Here is a 26,896-nt window from a genome sequence, read left to right as displayed (position 1 = left end):
ATTTTAGTAATCCTTAGTAATCTAAAGATATTTAGTATTCTATGCTATAAATTGGAATTTGAAACTTGACTTATTGGAATCTTTTTAAATTCTAGGATGATGTCTTAAGAAACTCCCTGGCTATATAAATAATCATAATTATTAATTGTACAATTATCCTTTAAACCAAACCAAAAATATTTTCAAGTTTAGGAGAGTTCAAAAGCTATTTAATATAAAGCAGAACTTTTGGAAAGAAAAAATAAGCATTGTATTTGCTAAAATGCCATCAAGGGTTCTCTGTTGTCTGTTCTGATGATCTGTTCACTAAACCTGTCTCAACTCTGAGGAGTTGCTGCTTTTTTGACTGGTATTGTTGGAGGGTGGTGGGATCTGTTGCCATGGGAGAAAGAAAAGAAGAAAAAGGAAAAGAACAAAAACTGACATCTGGTTGATGAAACCTTTTGCCCCCAACAGTTCTGCCACAGAAAGGGATGAATGGCTAGAAGCGATTTCCAGGGCAATAGAAGAGTATGCCAAGAAAAGAATCACCTTCTGTCCTAGTAGGAGTCTTGATGAGGTATTGTCTTCTCCTTTTTTTTTTTTTTCCAGTGCATTTCAAAGTTTTTACCTTAAACATTTCACAGGGGTTTAGGAAAGCAACATGTGTTTCAGAAAATGATTGGACTGGACATCAGAGAGTTACTCTACAGATTAATGTCTCATTTCAGCGCTGAAAGTTTATCCTCCTATTGTTGTCTCACTGCAAGTCTGTGATAGCATATAGCATATTCATGTTTCTTCCCAGCTATAAAACTTCATTGTAGGAAATTTAGAAAATACGAAACAGTTTAAGGCAGAAACTAATCAGCTGCCATCCCACTACCACAGGCAAGACTTTTAAGTTAATTTTGTATTAGAAAATTTTTAGATTGTAGCTAAACTTAGTATTCTGAGCACATGAAAAATATAATAGCCCATATTTCTTTTCTTTTCTTTTCTTTTTTTTTTTTTTTTTTTTGAGACAGAATTTCACTCTTATTGCCCAGGCTGGAGTGCAATGGCACAATCTCAGCTCACTGCAACCTCTGCCTCCTGGGTTCAAGTGGTTCTCCTGCCTCAGCCTCCCTAGCAGCTGGGATTACAGGCATGCACCACCACGCCCAGCTAATTTTCTATTTTTAGTACAGATGGGGTTTCACCATGTTGGCCAGGCAGGTCTCAAACTCCTGACCTCAGGTTTTCCGCCTGCCTCGGCCTTCCAAAGTGCTGAGATTACAGGCATGAGCCACTGTGCCTGGCCAATAGCCCATATTTCTTTTTTTTTTTTTTTTTTTTTTTTTTTGTTGTTGAGATGGAGTCTTGCTCTGTCGCCAGGCTGGAGTGCAGTGGTGCAATCTCGGCTCACTGCAACCTCTGCCTCCCGGATTCAAGTGATTCTCCTGCCTCAGCCTCCCAAGTAGCTGGGACTACAGGCACGTGCCACCATGACCAGCTAATTTTTGTATTTTTTTTTTTTTGAGACAGACTTTTGCTCTTATTGCCCAGGCTAGAGTGCAATGGCACAATCTCGGCTCACCACAACCTCCGCCTCCCAGGTTCAAGCAATTCTCCTGCTTCAATCTCCTGAGTAGCTGGGATTACAGGCATGCGCCACCATGCTAATTGTTGTTATTTTTAGTAGAGACAGGGTTTCTCCATGTTGGTCAGGCTGGTCTTGAACTCCCAATCTCAGGTGATCCACCCGCCTCGGCCTCCCAAAGTGCTGGTATTACAGGCGTGAGCCACCGCGCCTGGCAATTTTTGTATTTTTAGTAGAGACAGGTTTTCACCATGTTGACCAGGATGGTCTTCATCTCCTGACCTTGTGATCTGCCCACCTTGGCCTCTCAAAGTGCTGGGATTACAGGCGTGAGCCACCATGCCCAGCCAATGGCCCATATTTTATCCCCATCTTTTTTGTTTGTTTGTTTTTTGAGACGGAGTCCCACTCTGTTGCCTAGGCTGGAGTGCAGTGGGACAATCTCGGCTCATTGCAACCTCCACCTCCCAGGTTCAAGTAATTCTCCTGCCTCAGCCTCCTGAGTAGCTGGGATCACAGGCACCCGCCACCACACCCAGCTAATTTTTGTATTTTTAGTAGAAACAGGGTTTCACTGTGTTGGCCAGGCTGGTCGCAAACTCCGTACCTCATGTGATCCACTCGACTCGGCCTCCCAAAATGCTGGGATTACAGGCGTGAGCTGCCGTGCCTGACCCTCATCCCCATCTTGGTAGTGTGAGATGCCACTGCTGAATAAAAAGGCAGGCAGTGTGCATGGAGATAATCAGAAGTTCTTCTTCTTCCGCAGGCAGACTCAGAAAATAAAGAAGAAGTTAGTCCTCTTGGATCGAAGGCTCCCATCTGGATTCCTGATACCAGAGCCACAATGTGTATGATCTGCACAAGCGAATTTACTCTCACCTGGAGACGACACCACTGCCGGGCCTGTGGAAAGGTTGGCGATGATAACACCCATCTCCATTGTGGTCTTTACTATCTCCAGGCTGTACATAGTGAGGAAGCATATTTCCCCTCATAAACCATTATAGTTCAAGAATAACAATAACAATTATCATGTTAATGGTAGAAAACATGAATGGTGTTTTCTCTAAATATTTAGGGGGCAGGGGCAATCTTCTTAGTGAACTTCCACCCTCCTACTTCAGAGTTACATTAGAACATCAGTAATAACTGATTCAAAAACAAAATCTAACAAATCCACAATTAAACAGGCCCTCACATTTACAGCTATTATTTAAACTGCATCTCTCTAGTACTAAGTATCCATAGTATTCAGTAGGGGGAATGTTCAGTGTTGAAGTTATCTCTAGTGATGTTTCTAAGCCTTCATGATCTCATTAGTAAAATGGGTGTAGAAACAGTGACATCAGAGAGTCACTCTAAAGATTAAATGAGGTTGTATTTAGAGAGCATTTAGTATGGAGCCCAAAAACTTGGTAGAGTTGCAGAGACGTGGTCGTTGCTGCAGCAGTGATTATGATGATGACAGTGCTGGTGATCAGTATACCTCACAGGCCTTTTTGCATGCCAGGTACTGTTCTAAGCATTTTGCATATATTAACTCCTTTACTTTATTATTTTATGTAGTCAGCCCTCTGTAAGTAATCATCTGTGGCCCCTTCATCTTTCAAGTGTGGTACTATGCATTAGTTCACTATATGCCTGAACTCCAGAGTTATTATTGAGACGAAGTGAGACTCAGTGACTCTGAAACTGTTTTGAAAAGTGGATAGCACCGTAAATTGTTAACATACTTTATGGTTTAGAAACAGAAGTTATTCTAATGAAATTAATGACATAATTCCAATGTGTTTTCAGATTGTATGCCAAGCTTGTTCGTCTAATAAGTATGGCTTAGATTACCTGAAAAATCAACCAGCAAGAGTATGTGAACATTGTTTCCAAGAACTGCAGAAATTAGGTAATATATAAGTAAAGATTTAACCAAAAATTCCTTTATTCCCCAGATGCTTTCAAACAACCTTCTGAGAGAAACACCTTCGGTACATTAGCAATATGATTGTTGATACTTATCTCCAAATTTGTAGTAAGCTTTCTTAATTCATATTTTGTTGTAATTCTGGGAGAGGTTGGGCTGAAATTTGGTTTCAGTCTGTATAAAAGGTTTTGCTAAGAAAACTGTAGAAATGTAATTACAGGGTAAAACACTTAAAACAGTAAAAGGGAACTTTAACTTTCAAGTAATTTTGAAGTCTATAGTTTCACATGATAGCGTGCTCATTACAAATCATTTTATCTATATGTAAAGTAATTCTCTTTACTTAGGTGGCACTTCGTTAGCTTAATTCTAGTCAGTTAATCTGATTTAGTGAGATCTTAATGTACATCTGAATGTGCAGCTTTTTGACCAAACACAAAAATGATACTTCCTATTTCCCTGCTCATTATTTGCAGGTATCTTCCAGTAAAATGAATGCAGCTTAGCAGGACTGCTCAGGTCTATGTTTTGGGAAGAGATTTTTAGTTAAATTCCTGAAACCTGTAGGATCTAAATTTTATTTATATATATTTTTTGAGATGGGGTCTTGCACTGTTGCCCAGGCTGGAGTGCAGTGACACAATATGCAACCTCTGCCTCTCGGGTTCAAGTGATTCTCGTACCTCAGCCTCCTGAGTAGCTGGGATTACGGGCATGCGTGACCCCACCAGGCTAATTTTTGTATTTTAGTAGAGACGGGGGTGGGGGGGCGTCTCACCATGTTGGCCAAGCTGGTCTCGAACTCCTGACCTCAAATGATCCACCCGCCTCAGCCTCCCAAAGTGCTGGGATTACAGGCATAAGTCACCACGCCTGGCCAGGATCTAAATTTTTGAAAGTCTGTTCTTCATTTCCCTGAAGGATAGCTTTTCATTAGCAAGGAGGAATTTCTAAGTGGATGACATGATATTTCAGAGTCCACATATTTCTAGATGAATAATTTATTATTGTTTGCGTACATTTTCCAAGAAGACCCATCCATCTCTTCCTTTATGTTCCTCTCTTTAGTCTGGGTATATGGTATAAGCTGCAAACATTCAAAATTTGTCTTTGAATTCTCCTTCCTCATCATCTATACCCATTTGGTCAGTAACTCTTGTCAATTTTATCATCAAAAATCTTTGTCTTGATTTCTCCATCCTAGCCCTAATAAGGCCTTCGTTATCTCTCATCTAGACAACTATAATAATTTCCTAACAAGTTTTCTTGCTGTTAGTCCTTTCTCCTTAGTACTGCCAGATATAATCTATTTTTCCAAATTTAATCTGCTCATGTCACTCCCCAGCCTAAAACATAGAAACAACAGTCCAGTTTCCTTCAAACCAGCCCCTTTTTTTTAATCTGGCCTCATTATTCTCCAGATAGATGATTTAATTTCACACCTCTCTTCCTTTGCTCATGCTGACCTCTTAGCGCACAGTGTTTCTCCTGCTTGTTTTAACCTGGCAAATTCCTACTTATTCCTTCATGGCCAGCTTTTATCTTATTATCTTCCCAGCTTTCCCTGAACCCTCTGCAATCAGAATTCATTACTTCTTCATCCGTGTCCGATAGCCCCCTTTTTTAAACTGCTTTGTTCATTGTAGCTGGTCTAGTATCTAGACACTTAACAATACCAGGGTTCTTTGGGGTTTACGTCAGTAGGGAAGGTTTTTTGGATTTTTTTTTTAAGTTGGTAGTATAGTCACGTGTTTCATAATTCTAAAGGCACACAAGAGTAATCCTTTCACATAAAGTTCAAAAAGTATAAAACCATAGATAGTAGAAAGTCTTCCTGCCACTCAACTCCCAGCCATCCATTGTCCTTTTCCAGGAGTTATCAATGTTGTTTCTTAGTGTCCTTCCATGGATATTTTATGCAACAGTGTTTATGGATTTGAATGAAATTGAATTGCAAAATGCTGAGCATTGCCTACATAAGCATGCCTGATTTGTTCTAGATCACCAGCACTCCCCTAGGATTGGATCTCCTGGAAATCACAAATCTCCTTCAAGTGCCTTATCATCAGTCTTACATAGCATTCCATCAGGGAGGAAACAGAAAAAAATCCCAGCTGCTCTCAAAGAAGTAAGTGTTTCCATTAAACTTGCAATGTGATAGAGGCTGAATTATTCATATGCATATAATACACCGTTTTTCTTTCATAAAGGAAGATGTCATTTCCCACAACTATTAAGTCATGAATTTTAATACTGATGATGGATGTGGCTGATGCCTCACAATCTTGCTTGGTCTCCCGTCTGACCTAAGTCATTTAGAAAATGGCTATTGAAAGGTTTAGAGAACATTTAATAGCAGTGATAGAAAGTAAAGATAAGTTGGACACACATGAATTTTTTAAAATGACTTTGAGCAAGATCCTTGCCAGAGGGAAGAAGTCCACAGAATATTTTGGGCATTTTGTTAGCATTTACTGATCTGCACAGTTTATTTGTAGGCATTGGTTGGTTATGCACAGCTGATATCACTGATAGTAGGTTGTCTTTCCTTTAAACTTCCTTTAAAAGAAAACTTTAAATAGTGATAATAGCCTATATGCTTAGACCTGCTAATGGTGTAATCCACAGACATTGTTGATATCCTATCCCATTTCCTCAAATTTAGATGTCAAAGAACAAACAGCATTGCCATTTTGGCTACTCCGTTATGATCAGTTTATTAATGAGGTCCACCTGTGCTAGTTTTGTGGCCAGCAGAGTAGTTTTTAATTTGGTTCTCTTGCTTTTTTACTGAGGAGGTGTTCTAGCATACATAGTGGAAGGAAAGAACTCTAAAAATTTGATCAAGATCATGTTTCTTATGTAAAGTTACGAGTATATTCCCAGTTGAAACACAGTGTTTTAGAGGTTCATGGAAATTATAGCACGTATCCATACTTTGTTTCTTGTTATGTCTGAATAATATTTCATTGTTTGTGTATACCACAGTTTATTCACCCATCTCTTGTTGAATATTGGGTTGTTTCCACCTTTTGGCTATTACGAATTATGCTGACAGAAATATTCATGTGCAAATTTCTGTGTGGACATATGTTTTCATTTATCTTGGGTATATACCCAGAAGTAGAATTGCTTGCTCATATGGTAATTCTATGTTTAACTTTTTGAGGAACTGGGAAGTTGTGTTCTTATTCTAGTAATGTTTAAAATATTTTTAGAAACTCCTCTTTTTAGAATTACATTTAGAGCCTCAGTACTCTCAGTAATGGCAGACTACAGCTTTTGAGTTGGAGTTGGATTATTTTTTTTTAATTTTCATTGCTTCTGGGGTACCTGTGGGTTTTGGTTACATGGATGAGTTGTATAATGGTAAAGTCTAAGATTTTAGTGCACCCATCACCTGAGCAGTATACAGTGTACCCAAAATGTAGTTTTATAGTCCCTCACCCCCACAACCCTGATTTATTTTGTAAATAATCAAATCATTGGAAGACATGTTTTGTGGATCAGTTAGGTGATTAAGTTGGTGAACACCAGTTTTATCTTTGAAAATATAGGTCTAGTCATGGCTATTCAGTATTATGGTTGATCTTCTTGTGTGGCTACTAAACTGATCCTAAATTGGTATAAAGGAGAAATGTAATATATTTTGAGCAACATTAATAACAACTTAGATAAGAACATAGTAGGATTCCAATGTAACTATATTTTAAGCAAAATCTCATTTGAATGTTAAACATTCTAGTTGGATTTTTTTTCCTCTTTTTTTTCACTGAGATAGGAAACAATTCTAGTTTTTTAAAAAATTACTTGGTAGTCTTTATAAGGATGTATTTATATAAACCTACTGTTGCTTAACAAATATTTCTAATTTAATGTTAGACCTTAAATTTCCCACTAAACAATATATAATTATTTTCATGAAATTTATAAGAAATTAATATAATTAAAGATACACTTAAAAAATTCACAGAGCGCATGTGTATTAGTTTTCCATTTCTGCATAATAAATTACCACAAACTTAGCAGCTTAAAACAACATACATTTATTATCTCCAGAGTCCAGGCATGGGTTAGCTGGGACTCTGCAGGGCTATAATCAAAGTTTTGGCAAGTACTGAGTTCTCATCTAGAGGCTCATCTGGGAATTCATTTCCTTGTACTTGCAAGACTGGGGGCCTTGGCTTCTTACTAGCTTTTGGCTGGAGGTCCTCAGCTCCTTGCCATGTGGACCTCTCAACATTGCTACTTAGTTGTTCAAAGCCAGCAAGGAAGAAAGTTTCTAGAGTGTCTCCTAACAAGACAGGGCCATATATAAGGTAGCTTGATCATGGGAGTGACATCCTATCACCCTCACCAAATTCTTAGTTAGAAGCAAGTCGTAGGTCCTGTCCACACTCAGGAGGAGGAGAATGTACAGCAGTGTGACTCTCTACAGCAAGGGTCATGGGAAGCCACCTTAAGCGTGTGCCTGCCACACCATTACTAAGGTAGATCCTAAACATTTTTTTATTTATCTACTCCTACATTTTTAAAAACACAACTTTGAATGACCATTATTAGAGTCAATAGGCCAGGCACGATGGCTCATAACTGTAATCCCAGCACTTTGGGAGGCCAAGGCAGGCAAATCAACACCAACCTGGCCAACATGGCGAAACCCTGTCTCGACTAAAAATACAAAAATTAGCTGGACATGGTGGTGCACGCCTGCAATCCCAGCTACTCGGGAGGCTGGGGCACGAGAAGCGCTTGGACCCAGGAGGCGGAGGTTGCAGCGAGCTGAGATTGTGCCACTGCACTCCAGCCTGGGTGACAGAGTGAGACTGTCTAAAAAAAAAGAAAAAAAAAAAAGGCCGGTGTGGTGGTTCACGCCTGTAATCCCAGCACTTTGGGAGGCCAAGGAGGGTGGATCACAAGGTCGGGAGATGGAGACCATCCTGGCTAACACGATGAAACCCCATCTCTACTAAAAATATACAAAAAAAAAATAGCCGGACGTGGTGGCAGGCGCCTGTAGTCCCAGCTACTCGGGAGGCTGAGGCAGGAGAATGGCGTGAACCCGGGAGGTGGAGCTTGCAGTGAGCTGAGATCGGGCCACTGCACTCCAGCCTGGGTGACAGAGCAAGACTCAGTCTCAAAAAAAAAAAAAGAAAAAGAAAAAGAAAAAAAATCAATCAATAAAAGCTTACTGTCTTTTTGCATAGAGATGAAAACATTTTCAACTTTTTATGAAGTAAAAATTAGCCTCTTTTCTTTCTGACTATAATTTGGGAAGCAAAGATTGATTCTCAAAATGAGCTTCCTTAATAGTAGAATTTTCTGTTTATTATTCTGTTTGTATGGTTTTTAGAAGTCCAAAAAGTTTTTTAGGAACAGAATTAAAGGTTCAAATAATTTTCCCTGATGCCCCAAAATAAAAGCAATAAAAAACAAATCCCCAAGTCCCCAAATCCAGCTTTTAGAAAAGCATTTTAGTCTTCTGGAACTATTTTTCTTCACCTGCCAACCCAGAAGACACAGATGAACCTACCAAGAAACATACGCAAACACGTGCAGGCACAGTTAAACCAAGTAAAATTCTATAATTGCCTCTAACATGGGTGTCTTCTTTCTTATGCTCATGATAATAGCAGAGTTCAATTTGTATAGTAGCACTTTGAAAATATATTTCATTCTGAAACATTCTATCATTACAGTTATTGCTTTCAGCACCTATTGGTTGCAAATAATTTTGCTGTTATAATTTGTCTGAAAACCATTAAACTTTGTATGGGGTTTCTTATCTAGGTATCAGCAAACACAGAGGATTCTTCTATGAGTGGCTACTTGTACAGATCAAAGGGCAATAAAAAACCCTGGAAACACTTTTGGTTTGTCATAAAAAATAAAGTACTATATACATATGCTGCAAGTGAGGTAAGATCTGAAATCTAAAGATGAGTAATTTGGGGTTTTGTAATGCCAACTGCAAGTAATTACAATATTTTAAAAATCCATTTGTTGTACATATGATTTTTTGCTTTGCTTTTGGATGGGGGAGGTGTCGTTGCTGTTATTTTTAATGTGAACAGTGTTCTTGCTTTGTACCTGGAGAGCTCTTTCTCAAATGTGTTAGGAATTTTCCGTATTATTAAAATGCAATTTTTGTGTGTGTCGTGTGACTACTAATTACTTTACTAAAGGCAGAGCTGCCCCCAGGCGCATTGGTTCACGCCTGTAATCCCAGCACTTTGGGAGGCTGAGTAGGGGTGGATCACCTGAGGTCAGGAGTTCGAGACTAGCCTGGCCAACATGGCGAAACCCCGTCTCTACTAAGAATACAAATATTAGTGGAGTGCCTGTAATCCCAGACACTTGGGAGGATGAAGCAGGAGAATTGCTTGAACCCGGGAGGCAGAGGTTGCAGTGAGCTGAGGTCGCGCCATTGCACTCCAGCCTGGGCAACAGAGAGACTCTGTCTCAAAAAAAAAAAAGGCAGAGCTGTGTTTCTTTCTGCCAAGCTCTCTTGAGTGATACTCCCTTTACTGTCATCGTTAGATTGCATTGATCTGACGGCAGCATAGATAAGATAGGCTTTTTTGGATTATAAACAATTCTAGCAGTTTACTCTAATTCTGTCCTTTTCTCCTACCTGATCACCCTGTGTTCCACCATCCTATGAAAACACTGCTCTAGGGTCCACACTTTTCCTTAGTGGGATCCAGGTGAATAGCTTACCTTTCTGAGCTGTTTTCTGCATCCATAAAATGAAAGTAATATAATCACGTGCCTTCCTTGGTTTAGTGAGGATGTTGTGAAATTCAGTAGATGTGAACATGCCAGAAATTGTGTGCCACAGTGCCTGGCATATAGGGTACCTAGGGAGGGAGTGGCTCAATGAATATTATTGAATAAATGAGAAGTGAGTAAGTTGTTAGAATTATCATTACCTTATATGTGAATAATTGAAATTAAATTAGAGCTATGTAGATCAAGAGTTTTCAAATCTGAATTTTGTCTCAATCTAAAAAGTTTTCTCCATTTGTATGTTTTTAAATTAGGACGTGGCCGCTTTGGAGAGTCAGCCTTTATTAGGATTCACTGTTATTCAAGTTAAAGATGAGAATTCCGAGTCTAAAGTATTTCAGTTACTGCACAAAAACATGTTATTTTATGTATTCAAAGCAGAGGATGCTCATTCAGCTCAGAAGTAAGTAATCTGGCCATATTTTTCTTTTATTCATGAGATTTCAGTTTTTTAATGGTTGCTTGTAAAATGACCTACTTTAAGGCATGGGGACAACTCAAAATTTAAATCAGAGATTCTAATTAGAAAGATTTAACTTATTATTCAAACTCTTCAGAATTGTTTTAAAGACAAGGCAGGGGTATCTGGAATATTTTCAGGAGGCAGAGGGGAAAATAAAATAGGTAGTCCTATACAAAGTATTTTATCTACACATGATCTCAGAGGAAGCAGCGTGATGCTGCTCTGCTGAAAGGAAGGAAAGCTAAGGCATTTGACCTCTCCTTCTATGAGGGTAAGAATCTTCCCTTGAAACATTCCAGGACTTTGGCAATCCAGCGATTCATTTCTGCCATGGAACAGCAGGAGTTTAAACAGCTGCTCGCTAACTTCTTTGGGGAAAAGGTCAAACACATTAAGAGACTCCCATGCTGTTCCAGTGACTGAGTAGAAGGAAATGGCTATCAGTTTAGATGGCAAAGGCTGAAACAGTCTCTTCAGAATTCCAGCAAGAATCTTCACTTAGATGTTATCAGTTTGCTTAACATAGAGATGCATATCTACCTCTGTGAAATTAGGTCTCTTTTGAACAAAATAGTTCATCATCTCTCTTTCATTTGATTTTTACTTTGGCTTCACAAAAGAATACATTTTTGTTTTCAGGAAGAGGTGTTCATGTGTTCTCCACAAGCTTAAAAGTGCATGAAAATAAAAAAGAATGCTTTAAGTAAGCAAAGCTTTTAGTTTCTTAAGACAGTTAAGATTAATGTACCAGAATTGCACACATCCCTGAATACCAGCCAGGCACAATGTTACACACACTCTATAAGACTCTTTTTTCAGTCTATTTTAGGATATCCAACAGTATATAGCTATTCTTCCAAATATTTTCCTTTGGCTACTGGAGAATATTTTTAAATTATGTCACTTAACCATCTTTTCTATAAAAATTATTTAGACAAAATAGTAATTGCCCTAATATTCTGTCAGATATTAGCTTTCTTACAATTTTCATCTGTATTCATCAAACTGAAAAAAAGTACTGCTTTTCAATATATGTCATCTTTTGCTTATATCACTGAGTTGACAAGATAGAAATGCCACCAAGACAGAATTACATGTAGTTAGGTAAAGGAAGTCAGCTTACTTATAATTTAGAATTGACCCAGGCTAAATTATAAATCTCTTTATTAATATCATATGGATTGCTTTTTGAAGTACATGACAGAATATTAAAATGTATTAATTTTAGTGGAAAAAAAGCCTTGCTATGGCAGTATAACTTACATGCTATTTATGTTCAATATTAAATTTTTGAAAATTCCTTAAAATTTGAACTGAATCTGTTATAGGTTGCTTTTACAAAATAATTAAACTGAGTGATTTCAAGTGTTCATAGTTCTCTGGACTCTCTTCTGTGTGTATGTGTGTGTGTGTGTGTGTGTGTGTATATATATATATATATATATATATATATATATATATTTTTTTTTTTTTTAATAGAGACAGAGTCTAGCAATGTTGCCCAGGCTGGTCTGAAACTCCTGGGCTCAAGCAGTCCACCTATCTCAGCCTCTCAAAGTGCTGGAATTACAGGTGTGAGCCACCATGCCCAGCCTACATAAAATAATACCGTAAGAAATGATATTTCCATAAGAAAGAAGAAAAAGTTCAGAAGCAATTACATTAGTAGGGAGGAAAAAGACTACTCTCAAGTATCTTCTGAATAATTGCAGCTGTGTATATTGTCAGATAAAACTTTGAGACTAAAGAATTTTGGAAAGATGTCTGTGAAACTTTGAGAAGCTCTTTTTTTTTTTTTTTTTGAGACAGTCTCGCTCTGTTGCCCAGGCTGGAGTTCAGTGGCGCAATCTCAGCTCACTGCAACCTCTGCCTCCTGGGTTCAAGCAATTCTCCTGCCTCAGCCTCCCAAGTAGCTGGGATTACAGGCGCACACCACCACGCCCAGCTAATTTTTGTATTTTAGTAGAGACAGGGTTTCACCATATTGGCCAGGCTGGTCTTGAACTTCTGACCTTAGGTGATCTGCCCAACTCAGCCTCCCAAAGTACTGGGATTACAGGCATGAGCCACGGCACCCAGCCAAGAAGCTCTCATATAGCATGCAAACTTTTGATCAACACTAGATGCCAGATTCCTTTTAATTGCAAATCTTGAAACAGGTCTGGACTAGGGGATATACAAGGAAACTCTGATTGCTAGAGTTAAGGTAGGAGGAGACAGGGAGCTAGTGTTCCTAAAAGCACTGAGTCCAAATTCCAGATAAAAAGAAGTTGTAATAAAGCCTTCACTGACATATCAACTTCCAAAATAAATTAATTGGTAGCATCAAGACTTCATAGAACTTTTATACATGAAATGGTCCCTTCCTTATGCCTATCAGAAATGAGAGGCACACTTTCCAGGCTAAATTTTGGACCAAATTACCAAATAAAGGGTAGTTCCATGTATGCAGAAGGCCAATTTGCTGCAAGAAAAGATCTTACTGGCCGGGCACGGTGGCTCACGCCTGTAATCCCAACACTTTGGGAGGCCAAGGCAGGCGGATCACCTGAGGTCGGGAGTCCAAGACCAGCCTGACCAACATGGAAAAACCCCGTCTCTACTAAAAATACAAAATTAGCCAGGCGTGGTGGCACATGCCTGTAATTCCAGCTGCTTGGGAGGAATCGCTTGAACCCAGGAAGCAGAGGTTGTGGTGAGCCGAGATAGCACTATTGCACTCCAGCCTGAGCAACGAGAGCAAAACTCTGTCTCAAAAAAAAAAAAAAAAAAAATATATATATATATATATATATATATCTTACCTATGTTGTTATGGTAATGAGGACCACAGGCCCAGCTGTCATCTATATAGTGTTCACATGTCAGATGATTAGGTTTTACAAATCTAACCGATTTCTCTTATCAATAGGTGGATAGAAGCATTTCAGGAAGGCACAATATTGTAGCAGTATTGGTTTCATCTCATCTGTGATTCCAAAGAGGTGGAATTTCATCAGAATGGAGTAAATGCAATTCAAAAATTGTATAAAAATGAACACTGCCAAGATAAAGCCAGCCAGACCCTTCATCAAAGAAATTGTTTTGTTAGGTATAAGCAATTTTTAAAAGGTGTTTATTTTTTCATTTATGTTATTTATTAAAATTTTGATGTTTACTTAATGGTCAGAATTATTTCTGAGACACACTGAATTCTAAAGTACCATTTCTTTAGAGACCAGAAAAACTATCTTAATACTGTATACTGTATTAACTATTCGTGACATAGTCCACACTGTTTTCTTACCTTACATTGTAACATTCTTACTGGTGGAAAAGTCTTTGTAAGGAAAAAACACATAACAAGGAGCAAATTTCCACAAAGTGCTTGGTTTAGGAATTGTGATTATTATAAAACTGCTGATGAAAAAAATGCATGTCTTTGAATCAATAAACTTGGGTGAATTTTTGTATCTTTTAGTGGAAAAACATGGCCAGCTTCTACCTCAGTAACTGTGAACTGAAATTTCAGTAAATTATCTAAAGTATTTCTATTGTTAGGTACCTCTTTGGCAGGAGTTAATATTACATCATCAAAGAATTATAGCAAAGAGATAGAATCTGAATTTTTTAAAACTGTGAGTAGAAATGAAGATGTTTTTATTTGCAGAATACCACAAATAACCAACTCTTCGGGCTTTTAAGTCCAATCTTTTAAAAAATCTACCACTTCGAAACAAACATAAATGTATCATTTTTTAAAATAGCAAAATATAGCAAGCATTATGTTACATAATATTCCCTGCTATTAAGAGTTCTGAGCCCAAGTCAATGATGGTATTTGTATCTATAAGTAATGTTACATTTCCAAAAATATTGTGCATTACAAATGGAACTGGAATTACTATATCAGAAAAGCACAATTATAAGCCAGTAATAACTGAAATTCTATAGTATTCATTTTCAAAAGGTCTTTTTCTGCCAGTTTGTGATATCCTCCCTCCTAATTAAAAAAAAAAAAAAATCCTTTCTCTATAAGCAGCTGTCAGCACACCTCCTTAGGAAAGATTTAGATTCATAATTCTGGTGCACTTACTGTTTAACATATGAACTACCTTGTACATACAATTGTTGATTAGCAGAAGAAAATGAAATAACACTGTGATAAAAGCCATCCCTGATGTTCACAATATACAATTTATTAACTAAGTTTAAACTATAAATTATCTTAACGGCCATGAGCGGCGGCTCACACCTATAATCTCAGCATTTTGGGAGGCCAAGGCTGTTGGACCACCTGAGGTCAGGAGATCGAGACCAGCCTGGCCAATATGGTGAAACCCCATCTCTACTAAAAATACAAGAATTAGCCGGTCGTGGTGGTACATGGCTGTAGTCCTAGCTATTCAGCAGGCTGAGGCAGGAGAATCACTTGAACCCAGGAGGCAGAGGTTGCAGTGAGCCGAGATGGTGCCACTGCACTCCAGCCTGGATGACAGAGCGAGCCTCCTTCTCAAAAAAAAAAAAAAAAAAAAAAAAAAAAATTGAACAGCAAGGTTATCCATAGAATATTTCTTTAAAGGGTACAAGAATTTTCCTTTCTGCCTCTAAATAAAGGATTTCCTAATTCAGTGTGATCTTTAACAGCAACCATGAGGATTACTGAGTGCCTTTCTGGGGCCTTTTGAATGCTGTTTGGTACAGCACCAGAGTCCCTACTAGATCTAGAGTTGGCTGCTATAGTTTTTTGTGGCGATTTTTTGCCATGGAGTCATTTGAACCTCATACACAATCCTAACATGCCATCCCCTTTCTGTCATAGCAGGTACACTAAAATTTCTTTGTAGCTCAATTTTATATAATCAAGATCACATAAATAAGGCTTCCATGTTAGAATCGTTGCAGTTTTTAGTGTATTCCTTTTTGGAGGCTAAAGTTATACCTTATAAACTGTTTGTGCGTCTGGCATTTAGCAAGACAAGTTATTTGGGTTTTCTTTCCCTCCTCTTGAGCTCTCAGCCTTCTGACTACAAGGTTTGGCTTAAGCCTTATAATCTAAAAAATATCAGCCAGGCTATTCTATCTTCTAAGACCTGGCTGAATCATGAACCAGTTCTAAATCTAAAGAGAGTGAGAGAGGGAAGAAATCTGGCACAAACTTACAGTCTCTTTAATTACATGTAAAATGCATGTGACTGTATTACCTATTGGCTTAGCCCCATGGAGGGTTTAGAAAAATGTGTAGTCTTTGTGGAAGCTATCCAATTATCCTTCTCCCAAAAAGATGTTTTAAATGTGGAACAGTATTACATTCCCCTGCCCCTTTATGAGTCCTTCATAACTTACTAAAGCTGACCAATTGTTATTTATGTAACCTGGCTCATTCATTGTCAACTAAGAACCTAATTATATGCAATTTATTGTAAAAAAAACTATAAAACTATATTCTGCTAGTATTTTAGAGGAAAAATGATATTGGGCACAGTCTATAAATGGGGAGAAAAGTTAAGTAGTATCTAGATTCCAAGGATACTATATTTATTATACAGATATGTGTGCCTGTGCTTCCATCAAACCCTTTTTCAGGTATCTCCTTTTAATTCATAAGGAGGAAAGAGTAGGGCATTTATAAAGCTAAGCTAAAAATGATGCTAAGCATAACGTAGATGAGACGCCAGGCTGAACCAGGGGAAGGCTGGCATTGTTAGTGTCCCCAACTAGCAGTCCACCTTTATCTGTGGCAGCTATAAATGTACAGGACCCATCAGAGTCCTAAGAAAATGAGAGTAATTATCTCTGGCATCATCCACATTTCCGAACCTCTTTCCAATCTCTTTTCCCTTTTTCTGTAATATACCCAGCATCCCCCTATTGTATTTTGGTTGCCCAAGATTCTTGATTCTTTGAGTGTGTAGTAGCATTTCTTAAAATGAGATCATCAGACCAACCCTTGATTCACATGAAAGCTGTAATGACACAACAAAGAGAAGGCGACAGTTTTAAAGTATAATTGTCAGCCAAATGTGTATTTTATATTTGGTTCATAGAATATATCTAGATGTGGGGAAAGTCTCCTATTTGGTAATTTAGTTAAAATGTAAATGTTATATCACAGCATATGTTGGTATGTTTTGGAGTGTGCTTCCATTGTGCTCAGCTTTTGAAAAGTTTGAGATCCATTTTAGTCAAATGTAGTCAATGGGATTTCCAGAGATACATATTCTGTTTTTCTTAGTATACCACACACTCCTTGAAGGCAGATACTGTACTTAATATATCACTGTCTTCCATAATACTGCCCTAGGTCTTTTTAGTTTTTAAGAGACCGGGTCTTGCTATGTTTCCCACGCTGAACTCAAATGCCTGGGCTTAAGCAATCCTCCCACCTCAGCCTCTGGAGTAGCTGGGACTACAGGGGCATGCACCACCAGGCCTGGCTTCCTAGGAGGGTCTTTAAAGAGAAAATATTTGTTCAATTGAAAACAGGATTCTTGTCATCTACAACTCCAACACAGCCGAAAATATCCACATTATAACCTGGACCTTAGACCTACTTTCTCCACTATCCTGCAAAGCTAGATTTGTAACTACCTATTGGCTATCTATATGAGTCCTCAAGCATCTCAGACTTTACATGAATAAAACTCAACTTCCTTCCCATTCAAATCTGTTTATTTTCTTCTGTAAGAGAAAGATACCATTTGAGACTCCAGAATCTGCCTCTAACTCTCAACAAGACTCTGCAATTACTCTTGTATCCTTTCCATCCTCATTGCCCTGCTGTTATTACATAGGCCCTGGTTCAAGTCCTTGTTACTTGTTCCCATTATTGCAATAACTTCTAATTCCAATGCTGTGTGTGACCCCATTTTAAACATGGCCAGAGCAGTCTTCCAACAACATAACTCTAATCTAGTTTCATCCCCACTTTTACATGCTTCAGTGGCTTTCCCAGTGACTTGGCATGGAACACGTCCTCAGTTGCCACACACTCCAGCTAACTCTGACCCAACCTTTCTTTGTTCACACAGTTTCCTTTTCCTTCCTCATTGACCCATCCGCATCTCTGTTTATCCAAGACTTCTCTGTGATAGCTGACCCTTAGTCTTTCTCTCCCCTATTCCTCCAGACTAGATCCTGTCTCCTTCCTGCAGCCCCCACACAGCCTTCAGTTCATAATCTTTTGCATGATGCTTAGCACCTTCTATCCCTAAGGACAACTTACTCATTTGAGATTTCTGGCAGGGTACCTTGCATGCAGTGGACACTCAGTATTTGTTGAATTAAATTCCTTCCTATGGATCCCTTCTGATTTTTTTTGAAGTGCCTCTAATACACATATCATTTTAGGGCTTATGCCACTTTTAATGTCATTTTCTAAAGGAAAATCTTATCTATGACATTTTCCCTTATAAGAGATAGTTGTTTTGAGTAGGGTTTTTTAAAAGATAAATGTAGTAGGATATTTTTTAAAGCCTAAATATCAAATTCCTTTCCCTTTGGGGTTGGGGGAAGGAATGAAGGGGGAGCAACTTGCTGTTTCATATGAGTTGGTCATAGCATGTAAGAACCAATCTTGAAATATCGTTTTTTTTTAAATGGCTTATAATGTATTTCTAGAAATACTTTGTACTTAAAATGATAACAGTTTGTATCTTTTTGTCCATATAAAGATATTTTATAAATAAAAAAATTAGCATTGTAAATAATGTTAATATGTATTTATACAAAATAAATTTACTATAATATATTTTGTTGGTGTGATTTTTTTCCCCCTCAAGACAGAGTCTTGCTCTGTCGCCCAGGCTGGAGTGCAGTGGCGCGATCTCGGCCCATTGCAATCTTCACTTCCTGGGTTCAAGCAATTCTCCTGCCTCAGCCTCCTGAGGAGCTGGGATTACAGGCACGCACCACCATGCCCGGCTAATTTTTTGTATTTTTAGTAGAGACGGGATTTCACCATGTTGGCCAGGCTGGTGTCAAACTCCTGACCTCAGGTGATCCACCCGCCTCAACCTCACCAAGTGCCAGGATTACAGGCGTGAGCTACTGAGCCTGGTCAGCATCATAGATTTAAAGATGAACTTCGGCTAGAGTCACACATTTAAAGATGAACTTCGGCTGGGCGCGGTGGCTCACACCTGTAATCCCAGCACTTTTGGGAGGCCAAGGCGAGCAGATCACTTGAGGTGAGGAGTTCGAGACCAGCCTGGCCAACATGGTGAAACCCTGTCTCTACTAAAAATACAAAAAGCTTAGCCAGACATTCTGGTGTGCGCCTGTAATCCCAGCTACTCGGGAGGCTGAAGCACAAGAACCTCTTGAACCCAGGTGGCGGAGGTTGCAGTGAGCTGAGATCAAGCCACTGCACTCCAGCCTGGGCAACAGAGTGAGACTCCGTCTCAAAAATAAATAAACTTCATTTACCTCTTTTCCTGAAGCATAATTAATGGAAACGCTTCTTCACCTACAAATGATGTTCCTAAAATGGCTTCTACTTCCAAGTTTTAACAAGTCAACTTATTGTGACTTAAGTGAATTAATTGGGTGATAAGGGGTAACCACAAGCATCACTGTAGGCATACATATTCTCCACCAAGAATAGTGAAGAGGTCTCAGATTGCCTGAATCCATTAGGCCTATAGTGCAGTCATGCACTGCATAACAATATTTCAGTCAAGGACAGACCACATATACAATAATGGTTGCATAAGATTATAATCCCCTATTTTTACTGCACTTTTTTTTTTAAAAGGACTTAGTGTACTTTTTCTATGTTTATATATATTTAGATACACAAATACCTACCATTATGTTACAACTGCCTACAGTATTCAGTAACATGCTGTACAGGTTTGTCCTAGGTTTGTGACTTAAGAGCAACAGACTACAACATACAGCCTAGGTGTGTCTAGGCTAGACCATCTAGGTTTGTATAAGTACACTCTATGATGAGTGTAAAATGAAATTGCCTAAGGACTCATTTCTCAGAACATATCCCTGACGTGACTATACTTTCACAATTTTCACCTTTGGGACCAGCTTATGGTTTTGGCAGGGGGTCTCCCTTAAAACCAAACCAAATACACAACAAATAATGCTAAAAGGTAGAGGTTGGGAAAAAAAAAAAGTCTCACTCTCGCCCAGGCTGGAATGCAATGGTGCCAACACTGGACCAGACTCCTGGGCTTAAGCAATCCTCCCACCTCAGCCTCCTCAGTAACTAGGAATACAGGCCTGCACCACCATTTTTAAGATATGGAGTCTCACTATGTTGCCCAGGCTGGTCTCAAACTCCTGGCATCAAGCAAGCCTCCTACCTCAGCCTCCCAAGGCTCTGGGAGCAGAAGCCACTGTGCTCAGTAGAGGTGGATTTTTAATGAGGGATAAAGCATATTTTTACTTGTTAGGGATTGTTTCATGCCTTGATCTCTGTCCGTCTGCCTAGTTCCAGAGAGAAATAACAGAGATGTTCTCATTCCCAGCAAACGTTTGTTTTTCCTTCCTTGGATTTCTGCCCTAAGTTTGTGGCTGCTTTCCTACAGTGCCGACCTAAGCTAGATAAAATAGAAATTTCATGCAAAACAAAGGAGATTAAAAAAAAATTAGAAATTTCAAGAATGCTTCAAATTCTAAAGCGCAGAGTACTTTGCACACAGGGCAGTTATTCCTGCCACACCTTGCCACTACAGGTGGCCACTGTCAGAATGCGATGTTCCACCAATGTCTCTTCATTTCACAATTTGAAAAATTTTTTTGTAGAGGCAGGGTTTTGTTATCTTGCCCAAGCCGGTCTCCAACTGCTGGCCCCAAGTGATCTTGCCTTGGCCTCCCAGCAGACACTTGCCTGGCTTTCATTTCTTTTTATTTATTTATTTATTTATTTTATTGATCATTCTTGGGTGTTTCTCGCAGAGGGGGATTTGGCAGGGTCATGGGACAACAGTGGAGGGAAGGTCAGCAGACAGACAAGTCAACAGAGGTCTCTGGTTTTCCTAGACAGAGGACCCTGCGGCCCTCCACAGTGTTTGTGTCCCTGGGTACTTGAGATTAGGGAGTGGTGATGACTCTTAACGAGCATGCTGCCTTCAAGCATCTGTTTAACAAAGCACATCTTGCACCGCCCTTAATCCATTCAACCCCGAGTGGACACAGCACATGTTTCAGAGAGCACATGGTTGGGGGTAAGGTCACAGATCAACAGCATCCCAAGGCAGAAGAATTTTTCTTAGTACAGAACAAAATGAAGTCTCCCATGTCTACTTCTTTCTACACAGACACAGCAACAATCTGATTTCTCTATCCTTTCCCCACCTTTCCCCCTTTTCTATTCCACCAAACCGCCATCATCATCATGGCCCGTTCTCAATGAGCTGTTGGGTACACCTCCCAGACGGGGTGGTGGCCGGGCAGAGGGGCTCCTCACTTCCCAGAAGGGGCGGCCGGGCAGAGGCGCCCCCCCACCTCCCAGACGGGGCGGCTGGCCGGGCGGGGGCTGACCCCCACCTCCCTCCCGGACGGGGCGGCTGCCGGGCGGAGACGCTCCTCACTTCCCAGACGGGGCGGCTGCCAGGCGGAGGGGCTCCTCACTTCTCAGACGGGGCGGCTGCCGGGCGGAGGGGCTCCTCACTTCTCAGACGGGGCGGCTGCCAGGCGGAGGGGCTCCTCATTTCCCAGACAGGGCGGCCAGGCAGAGACGCTCCTCACCTCCCAGATGGGGTCGCGGCCAGGCAGAGGCGCTCTTCACATCTCCGACGGGGCGGCGGGGCAGAGGCGCTCCCCACATCTCAGACGATGGGCAGCCAGGCAGAGATGATCCTCACTTCCTAGACTTGATGGCGGCCAGGAAGAGGCGCTCCTCACTTCCCAGGCTGGGCGGCCAGGCAGAGGGGCTCCTCACATCCCAGATGATGGGCAGCCAGGCAGAGACGCTCCTCACTTCCTAGACCGGGTGGTGGCCGGGCAGAGGCCGCAATCTCGGCACTTTGGGAGGCCAAGGCAGGCGGCTGGGAGGTGGAGGTTGTAGCGAGCTGTGATCACGCCACTGCACTCCAGCCTGGGCAACATTGAGCACTGAGTGAGCGAGACTCCGTCTGCAATCCCGGCACCTCAGGACGCCGAGGCTGGCAGATCACTCCCGGTCAGGAGCTGGAGACCAGCCCGGCCAACACAGCGAAACCCCGTCTCCACCAAAAAATACAAAAACCAGTCAGGCGTGGCGGCGCACGCCTGCAATCCCAGGCACTCGGCAGGCTGAGGCAGGAGAATCAGGCAGGGAGGTTGCAGTGAGCCGAGATGGCAGCAGTACAGTCCAGCCTCGGCTCGGCATCAGAGGGAGACCGTGGAAAGAGAGGGAGAGGGAGACCGTGGGGAGGGGGAGGGGGAGAGGGAGAGCAATTTCATTTCATACATCATTATTGACTAGCAGGCATTGTCCTATGTGCTTGGTAATACATCACTGAGCAAAACAGACAAAAAATGGCCATTGAGGATAATCCTCAATATATAATATATATATTATAGAGAGGATGTGGAATATACATATATATGTGTGTGTGTGTGTGTATATATATATATAGAGAGAGAGAGAGAGAGAAAGACTCATTGTGTCACCCAGGCTGGAGTGCAGTGGTGTGATCTTGGCTCACTGCCGTCTTGACTCAGGTGATCCTCCCACCTCAGCCTCCACGTAATTGGGACGACAGGCACGCGCCACCAGGACTGGCTAATTTTTTTGTAGAGACGGGTTTTCGCCATGTTGGCCAGGCTGGCCTCGAACAACTGGGCTCAAGTGATCCGTCCGCCTCTGCCTCCCAACTTGTTGGGATTACAGGCGTGAGCTACCGTGCCCAGTCTCTAGTGATTATATTCTTGCCCTGTTTAGCCATTATGTCTCTTTACTCACAACAGTTTATAAGTGAAACTTTGCCTTACCATTTGCATGAGTCGGCCTCAGCTTGTCATTATATATAAAGCTTACTAATGTAAATGACGAGTTAATGGGTGCAGCACACCAACATGGCACATGTATACATATGTAACAAACCTGCACGTTGTGCACATGTACTCTAGAACTTAAAGTGTAATACAAAAAAAAAAAAAGTTTAAATATGATTGGACTCTACCCAGAGCCCAGTTTTCCAGAAATTAGAAACAGATATGCCTAAGACCCAGAGGGTTATTTATTACTCAAATCTAAAACGTTGACTCAAAACTTCCCCTAATGCCCACCTTTGGCAAACGATGCTTAAACCTTTGCACGTGGCTTCAAAAATTACCTGGCTGGGAACGGGTAGCTCTGGCGGGGCACTCTGCCTCCAAGCCAAAAGGGGGCAGTGGACTCACAGAGCCGCTGCTCGGCCCTCCGATCCCTCCACCCCACCCTGGGAACGTCACGACCTCCTCTCGCCGCTTCTCCCCCGTTGCTAATGCGCAGGCGCTGGCGGGATAGCGCGCCGCCGAGCCGAGAAAGGGGTCACGAACTCTGACCCCCCAGAAATACCCAAACACAGAACGCTCGCTCCGCCGCGAATCTCGATCCCCCATCCCGTCGGCTTTCTTCAACCTCTCTTCCCGGAGCGCCCCCCCAATCCACGAGTGGCAGCCGCGGGACTGTCGCGTCGGCGCCCGACGCCGGAGTCAGCAGGGCGCAAAAGCGCCGGTAAGAAGCGCTGGGTGGGGACACCAGCGACCGCGTCGGGGGCGGGGGCCAGGGGGTGCCCTTCACTCCAACCGCCAACGGACGCGGTCCCAGCGCATCCCCCGGCCTGCGTCCTGTGGCCAGCGGAGCCGTTCAGTTTGGGAGCGCCGCTTGGGGCTGCTTGACTTGGGCTGGGAGCGCGGAGCTGCGGCGCCGAATGCGCGGGGCCCCGGGAGAGGCGGGGGCGACCGGGGCGGCGGGACGCGGGGCCGGACGGCGAGCGGCTTGGAGCACACAACCGCCTTTCCAGCTGCGCTTACCGCAGCGCCTCTGACCTTTAACCTGCAGGGAAAGCTTCCGCGGCGCTGCAGCTTTCCCCGCCCGGGAGAGCCGCGCGCAGCGCCGGGGCTTCCAGGGCGCACGGCTAATGCCGGCACGAGTGAGACCTGGGAGAGGCCGACTCTCGGCTAGTGGCAGCAAGTCCCGGCCTGCATCCCGTCCCTAACTCCCGTGCTTTCACGGGACGGACAGAATGACTCCCTCCACTTTCACTTTTCTCTCACGACAAATTGGCCAGGGTCGTCGCTGCCTGTGGGCCTGGTTCTTTTCAGAAGAAATGGAACGGCCCCAGGGTTCTCACTGCAAGGGGCATGTCCAAACTTTCGATAGATAGCTCTTTTGTTAAGAAATAATTCTTCCAACTCGGGCAGATACCATTTTTGTGCAGTACGAATGTTGCCAAGTTGTCCCATAATCTTCAGTAAGTAGGTCAGCCTTTAAAAAAGTAACCGGAAAGCAAAAACAGACCTAAAATTACGACCTTTAGGGTTTAGTAACGCTAGAATTTGTAAACCTTCAATTTTGAGCTTTTTTGAACCATTTCTGCTGTGTGGTTGGTGATACTCGATTTTTTTTTCTTATTTTTTTTTTTTTGAGAGGGAGAGGGAGTCTCACTGTCGCCAGGCTGGAGTGCGGTGGCGCGATCTCGGCTCACTGCAACCTCCGCCTCTAGGTTCAAGCGATTCTCCTGTCTCAGCCTCCCGAGTAGCTGGGATTACAGACACGAGCCACCACACCCAGCTAGGTTTTTTTTTTTTTTTTTTGTATTTTTAGTAGAGATGGGGTTTCACCATGTTGGCCAGGATGGTCTTGATACTCTGACCTCTTGATGTACCCGCCTCTGATCCACCTGCCTCGGCCTCCCAAAGTGCTGGGATTACAGGCGTGAGCCACCGCGCCCGGCCGATGATTGTTTTTAAACTTTGCTTTAAGTCCAGTGAGTATATCTGAAAAAGCGATGTGTATTTCTGTTATTAAAAGTGGGTCGCGGCTGGGCGCGGTGGCTCACACCTGTAATCCCAGCACTTTGGGAGGCTGAGGCGGGCGGATCATCTGAAGTCGGGAGTTCGAGACCAGCCTGACCAACATGGGGAAACCCCGTTTCTACTAAAAATACAAAATTAGCCGGGCGTGGTGGCGCACACCTGTAATCCCAGCAACTCGGGAGGCCGAGGCAGGAGAATCGCTTGAACCCGGGAGGCGGAGGTTGCAGTGAGCTGAGATCGCGCCATTGCACTCCAGCCTGGGCAAGAAGAGCGAAACTCCGTCTCAAAAAAAAAAAAAAGTGGGTTTTATGAAATGTTGCTAATCTTAGTTTTTCAAGGGGCATGTTAGTTTCTTCTAGGAAAGGTTTTTTTTGTTTTGTTTTATAGAAATGGTGGGGGGCCTCATTTTGTTATCCAGACAGATCTCTGGCCTCAAGCTATCCTCCTGCCTCAGCCTGTTGAGTAGCTGGAATTACAGGCACCGCATCTTAAGGAAGGATTTTGAGGGAACAAACATCCCCAAAATATCTACCGTCTGTGTGTCTGCCACACAATGTATAATCCCTACTCTTGGGGAATAAAAACAAAACAGCATACAATAAATAATAGTATAAATATAATTCATTGCCTTTTTCAGTGACAAGACCATCTACAGCCTCTTGAAGTCTTTTATGAACTGTGTCTAGAAAAATGCACCTTTAGATAAAATTTTACAGACAGTATTAGGAGTTAACAGAAATCTATTTCTGAATCCTAGCTAACAATCTTAGTCTACAAAATAATTGCTCGACCCTTCAAGAAAGACTGGGTAAAAAACTATTTGAATCAAATTTTTTTTTTTTTTTTTGAGACGGAGTTTTGCTCTTGTTTCCCACGCTGGAGTGCAATGGCACGATCTCGGCTCACTGCAGCCTCCACCTCCCAGGTTCAAGCGATTCTCTTGCCTCAGCCTCCTGCGTAGCTGGGATCACAGGCGCCGTCCACCACACCCGGCTAAATTTTTGTATTTTTCGTAGAGATGGGGTTTCACCATGTTGGCCAGGCTGGTCTTGAACTCTTGACCTCAGGTGATCCACGTGCCTTGGCCTCCGAAAGTGCTGGGATTACAGGCGTGAGCCATCGCCCCTGGCTTGAACCAAATCTTAAAAGTCAGGTGGAATTTAAATGAGGGAAAAAGTAGGAATATGTTGGGGAATAAAGAACATCGTAGTTTGACCTGAACAGAGGCCCCTCTTGGGAGTGATAGGAAATGAGAATGGGGGAAGTCGGATTATAAAAGAACTCTCCATTGTGGTGTTCACAGTGCCAGGCACCTTGTGAATGCGTAATAAATATTGAATGAATACCACGGGAAGGGGTTAAAACTTTGTTCCTTTGCCATTAAAGCAGCACTGATGGTCTGAAGCTGGAGAATAAGGATAAGTCGTTCTGTGAATGCCTGGCCCCTAGTAAGCATTCAACAAGTGATTTGTTGAATGGAAGAAAATTGAATAAATTTTTGAGCCAGTCAATATGAACATTTTTAAGGCTCTTGGTATACATTGGCAAATTACTTTTCTAGGAAGGTTAAAACAGTCTAACCTTCCACCAACAGTGTATAAAGAATGTGTGTGTTGGCTAGGTGTGGTGGCTCATACCTGTAATCCCCACACTTTGTGAGGCTGAGGTGGGCAGATCACTTGAGATCAAGAATTCGAGACCAGCCTGGCCAACATGGTGAAACCCTTTCTCTACTAAAAATACAAGTAGTAGCTGGGCATGGTGGTGCATGCCTGTAATCCCAGCTACTCGGGAGGCTGAGGCAGGAGAATTGCTTGAACCTGGGAGGCGGAGGTTGTAGTGAGCCGAGATTGCACCACTGCACTCCAGCCTGGGTGACAGAGCAAGGTTCTGTCTCAAAAAAAAAAAAAAACTTGTAAATTTTACTTTTGTATTGGCTACTCAAGGCCAGTTTATCAGGCTGGATCCTATTTGAAGTTGGGAAGAATGGGAAGAAAACAGACACTGCTATCAGAGCAGCCTTAACTTACACCATTACGTACCTACTTCTTTCTCATCTCTTCAGGGTAGAGATCATCTTTATTATCCTATACCAGTGTCAGGCATAGATCCTGGAACACATCAGGGACTCAATCAACTGAAAGGTGTAGTTAGGGAAAGGGAGAGTTGCTTTTTTTTATAAGGTTGAGAATCCCCATGCAGTAGCAGCAATGAGTGT

At 41.8% G+C, this 26,896-nt stretch overlaps 2 protein-coding genes across 6 annotated transcripts in view; both read left to right on the top strand.

The window, feature by feature from the left end:
* Positions 1-18,463, top strand: part of FGD6 (FYVE, RhoGEF and PH domain containing 6) — a 140,040-nt gene extending 121,577 nt beyond the window's left edge. The window contains exons 15-21 of the mRNA XM_003808259.6: positions 457-559; positions 2,331-2,477; positions 3,362-3,464; positions 5,483-5,610; positions 9,273-9,401; positions 10,526-10,674; positions 13,646-18,463. Of these exons, the coding sequence (XP_003808307.1) occupies positions 457-559; positions 2,331-2,477; positions 3,362-3,464; positions 5,483-5,610; positions 9,273-9,401; positions 10,526-10,674; positions 13,646-13,682 (796 nt within the window). The 3' untranslated portion in view covers positions 13,683-18,463. The remainder of the gene's footprint in view (positions 1-456; positions 560-2,330; positions 2,478-3,361; positions 3,465-5,482; positions 5,611-9,272; positions 9,402-10,525; positions 10,675-13,645) is intronic.
* Positions 18,464-22,120: 3,657 nt separating this feature from the next.
* NR2C1 (nuclear receptor subfamily 2 group C member 1) overlaps positions 22,121-26,896 on the top strand; it is a 52,387-nt gene continuing 47,611 nt past the window's right edge. The window contains exon 1 of one of the 5 annotated variants that reach the window (XM_063593570.1): positions 22,121-23,374. The gene's annotated coding sequence lies outside the window, so the exon portion shown is untranslated. The remainder of the gene's footprint in view (positions 23,375-26,896) is intronic. The other 4 variants (XM_034934250.3, XM_008960346.5, XM_008960345.5 and 1 more) reach the window with 4 other exon arrangements.

Source organism: Pan paniscus, chromosome 10 (assembly GCF_029289425.2).
Source record: "Pan paniscus chromosome 10, NHGRI_mPanPan1-v2.0_pri, whole genome shotgun sequence".
Lineage (NCBI taxonomy): Eukaryota > Metazoa > Chordata > Mammalia > Primates > Hominidae > Pan > Pan paniscus.
This window is presented reverse-complemented; position numbering and strand designations above follow the sequence as displayed.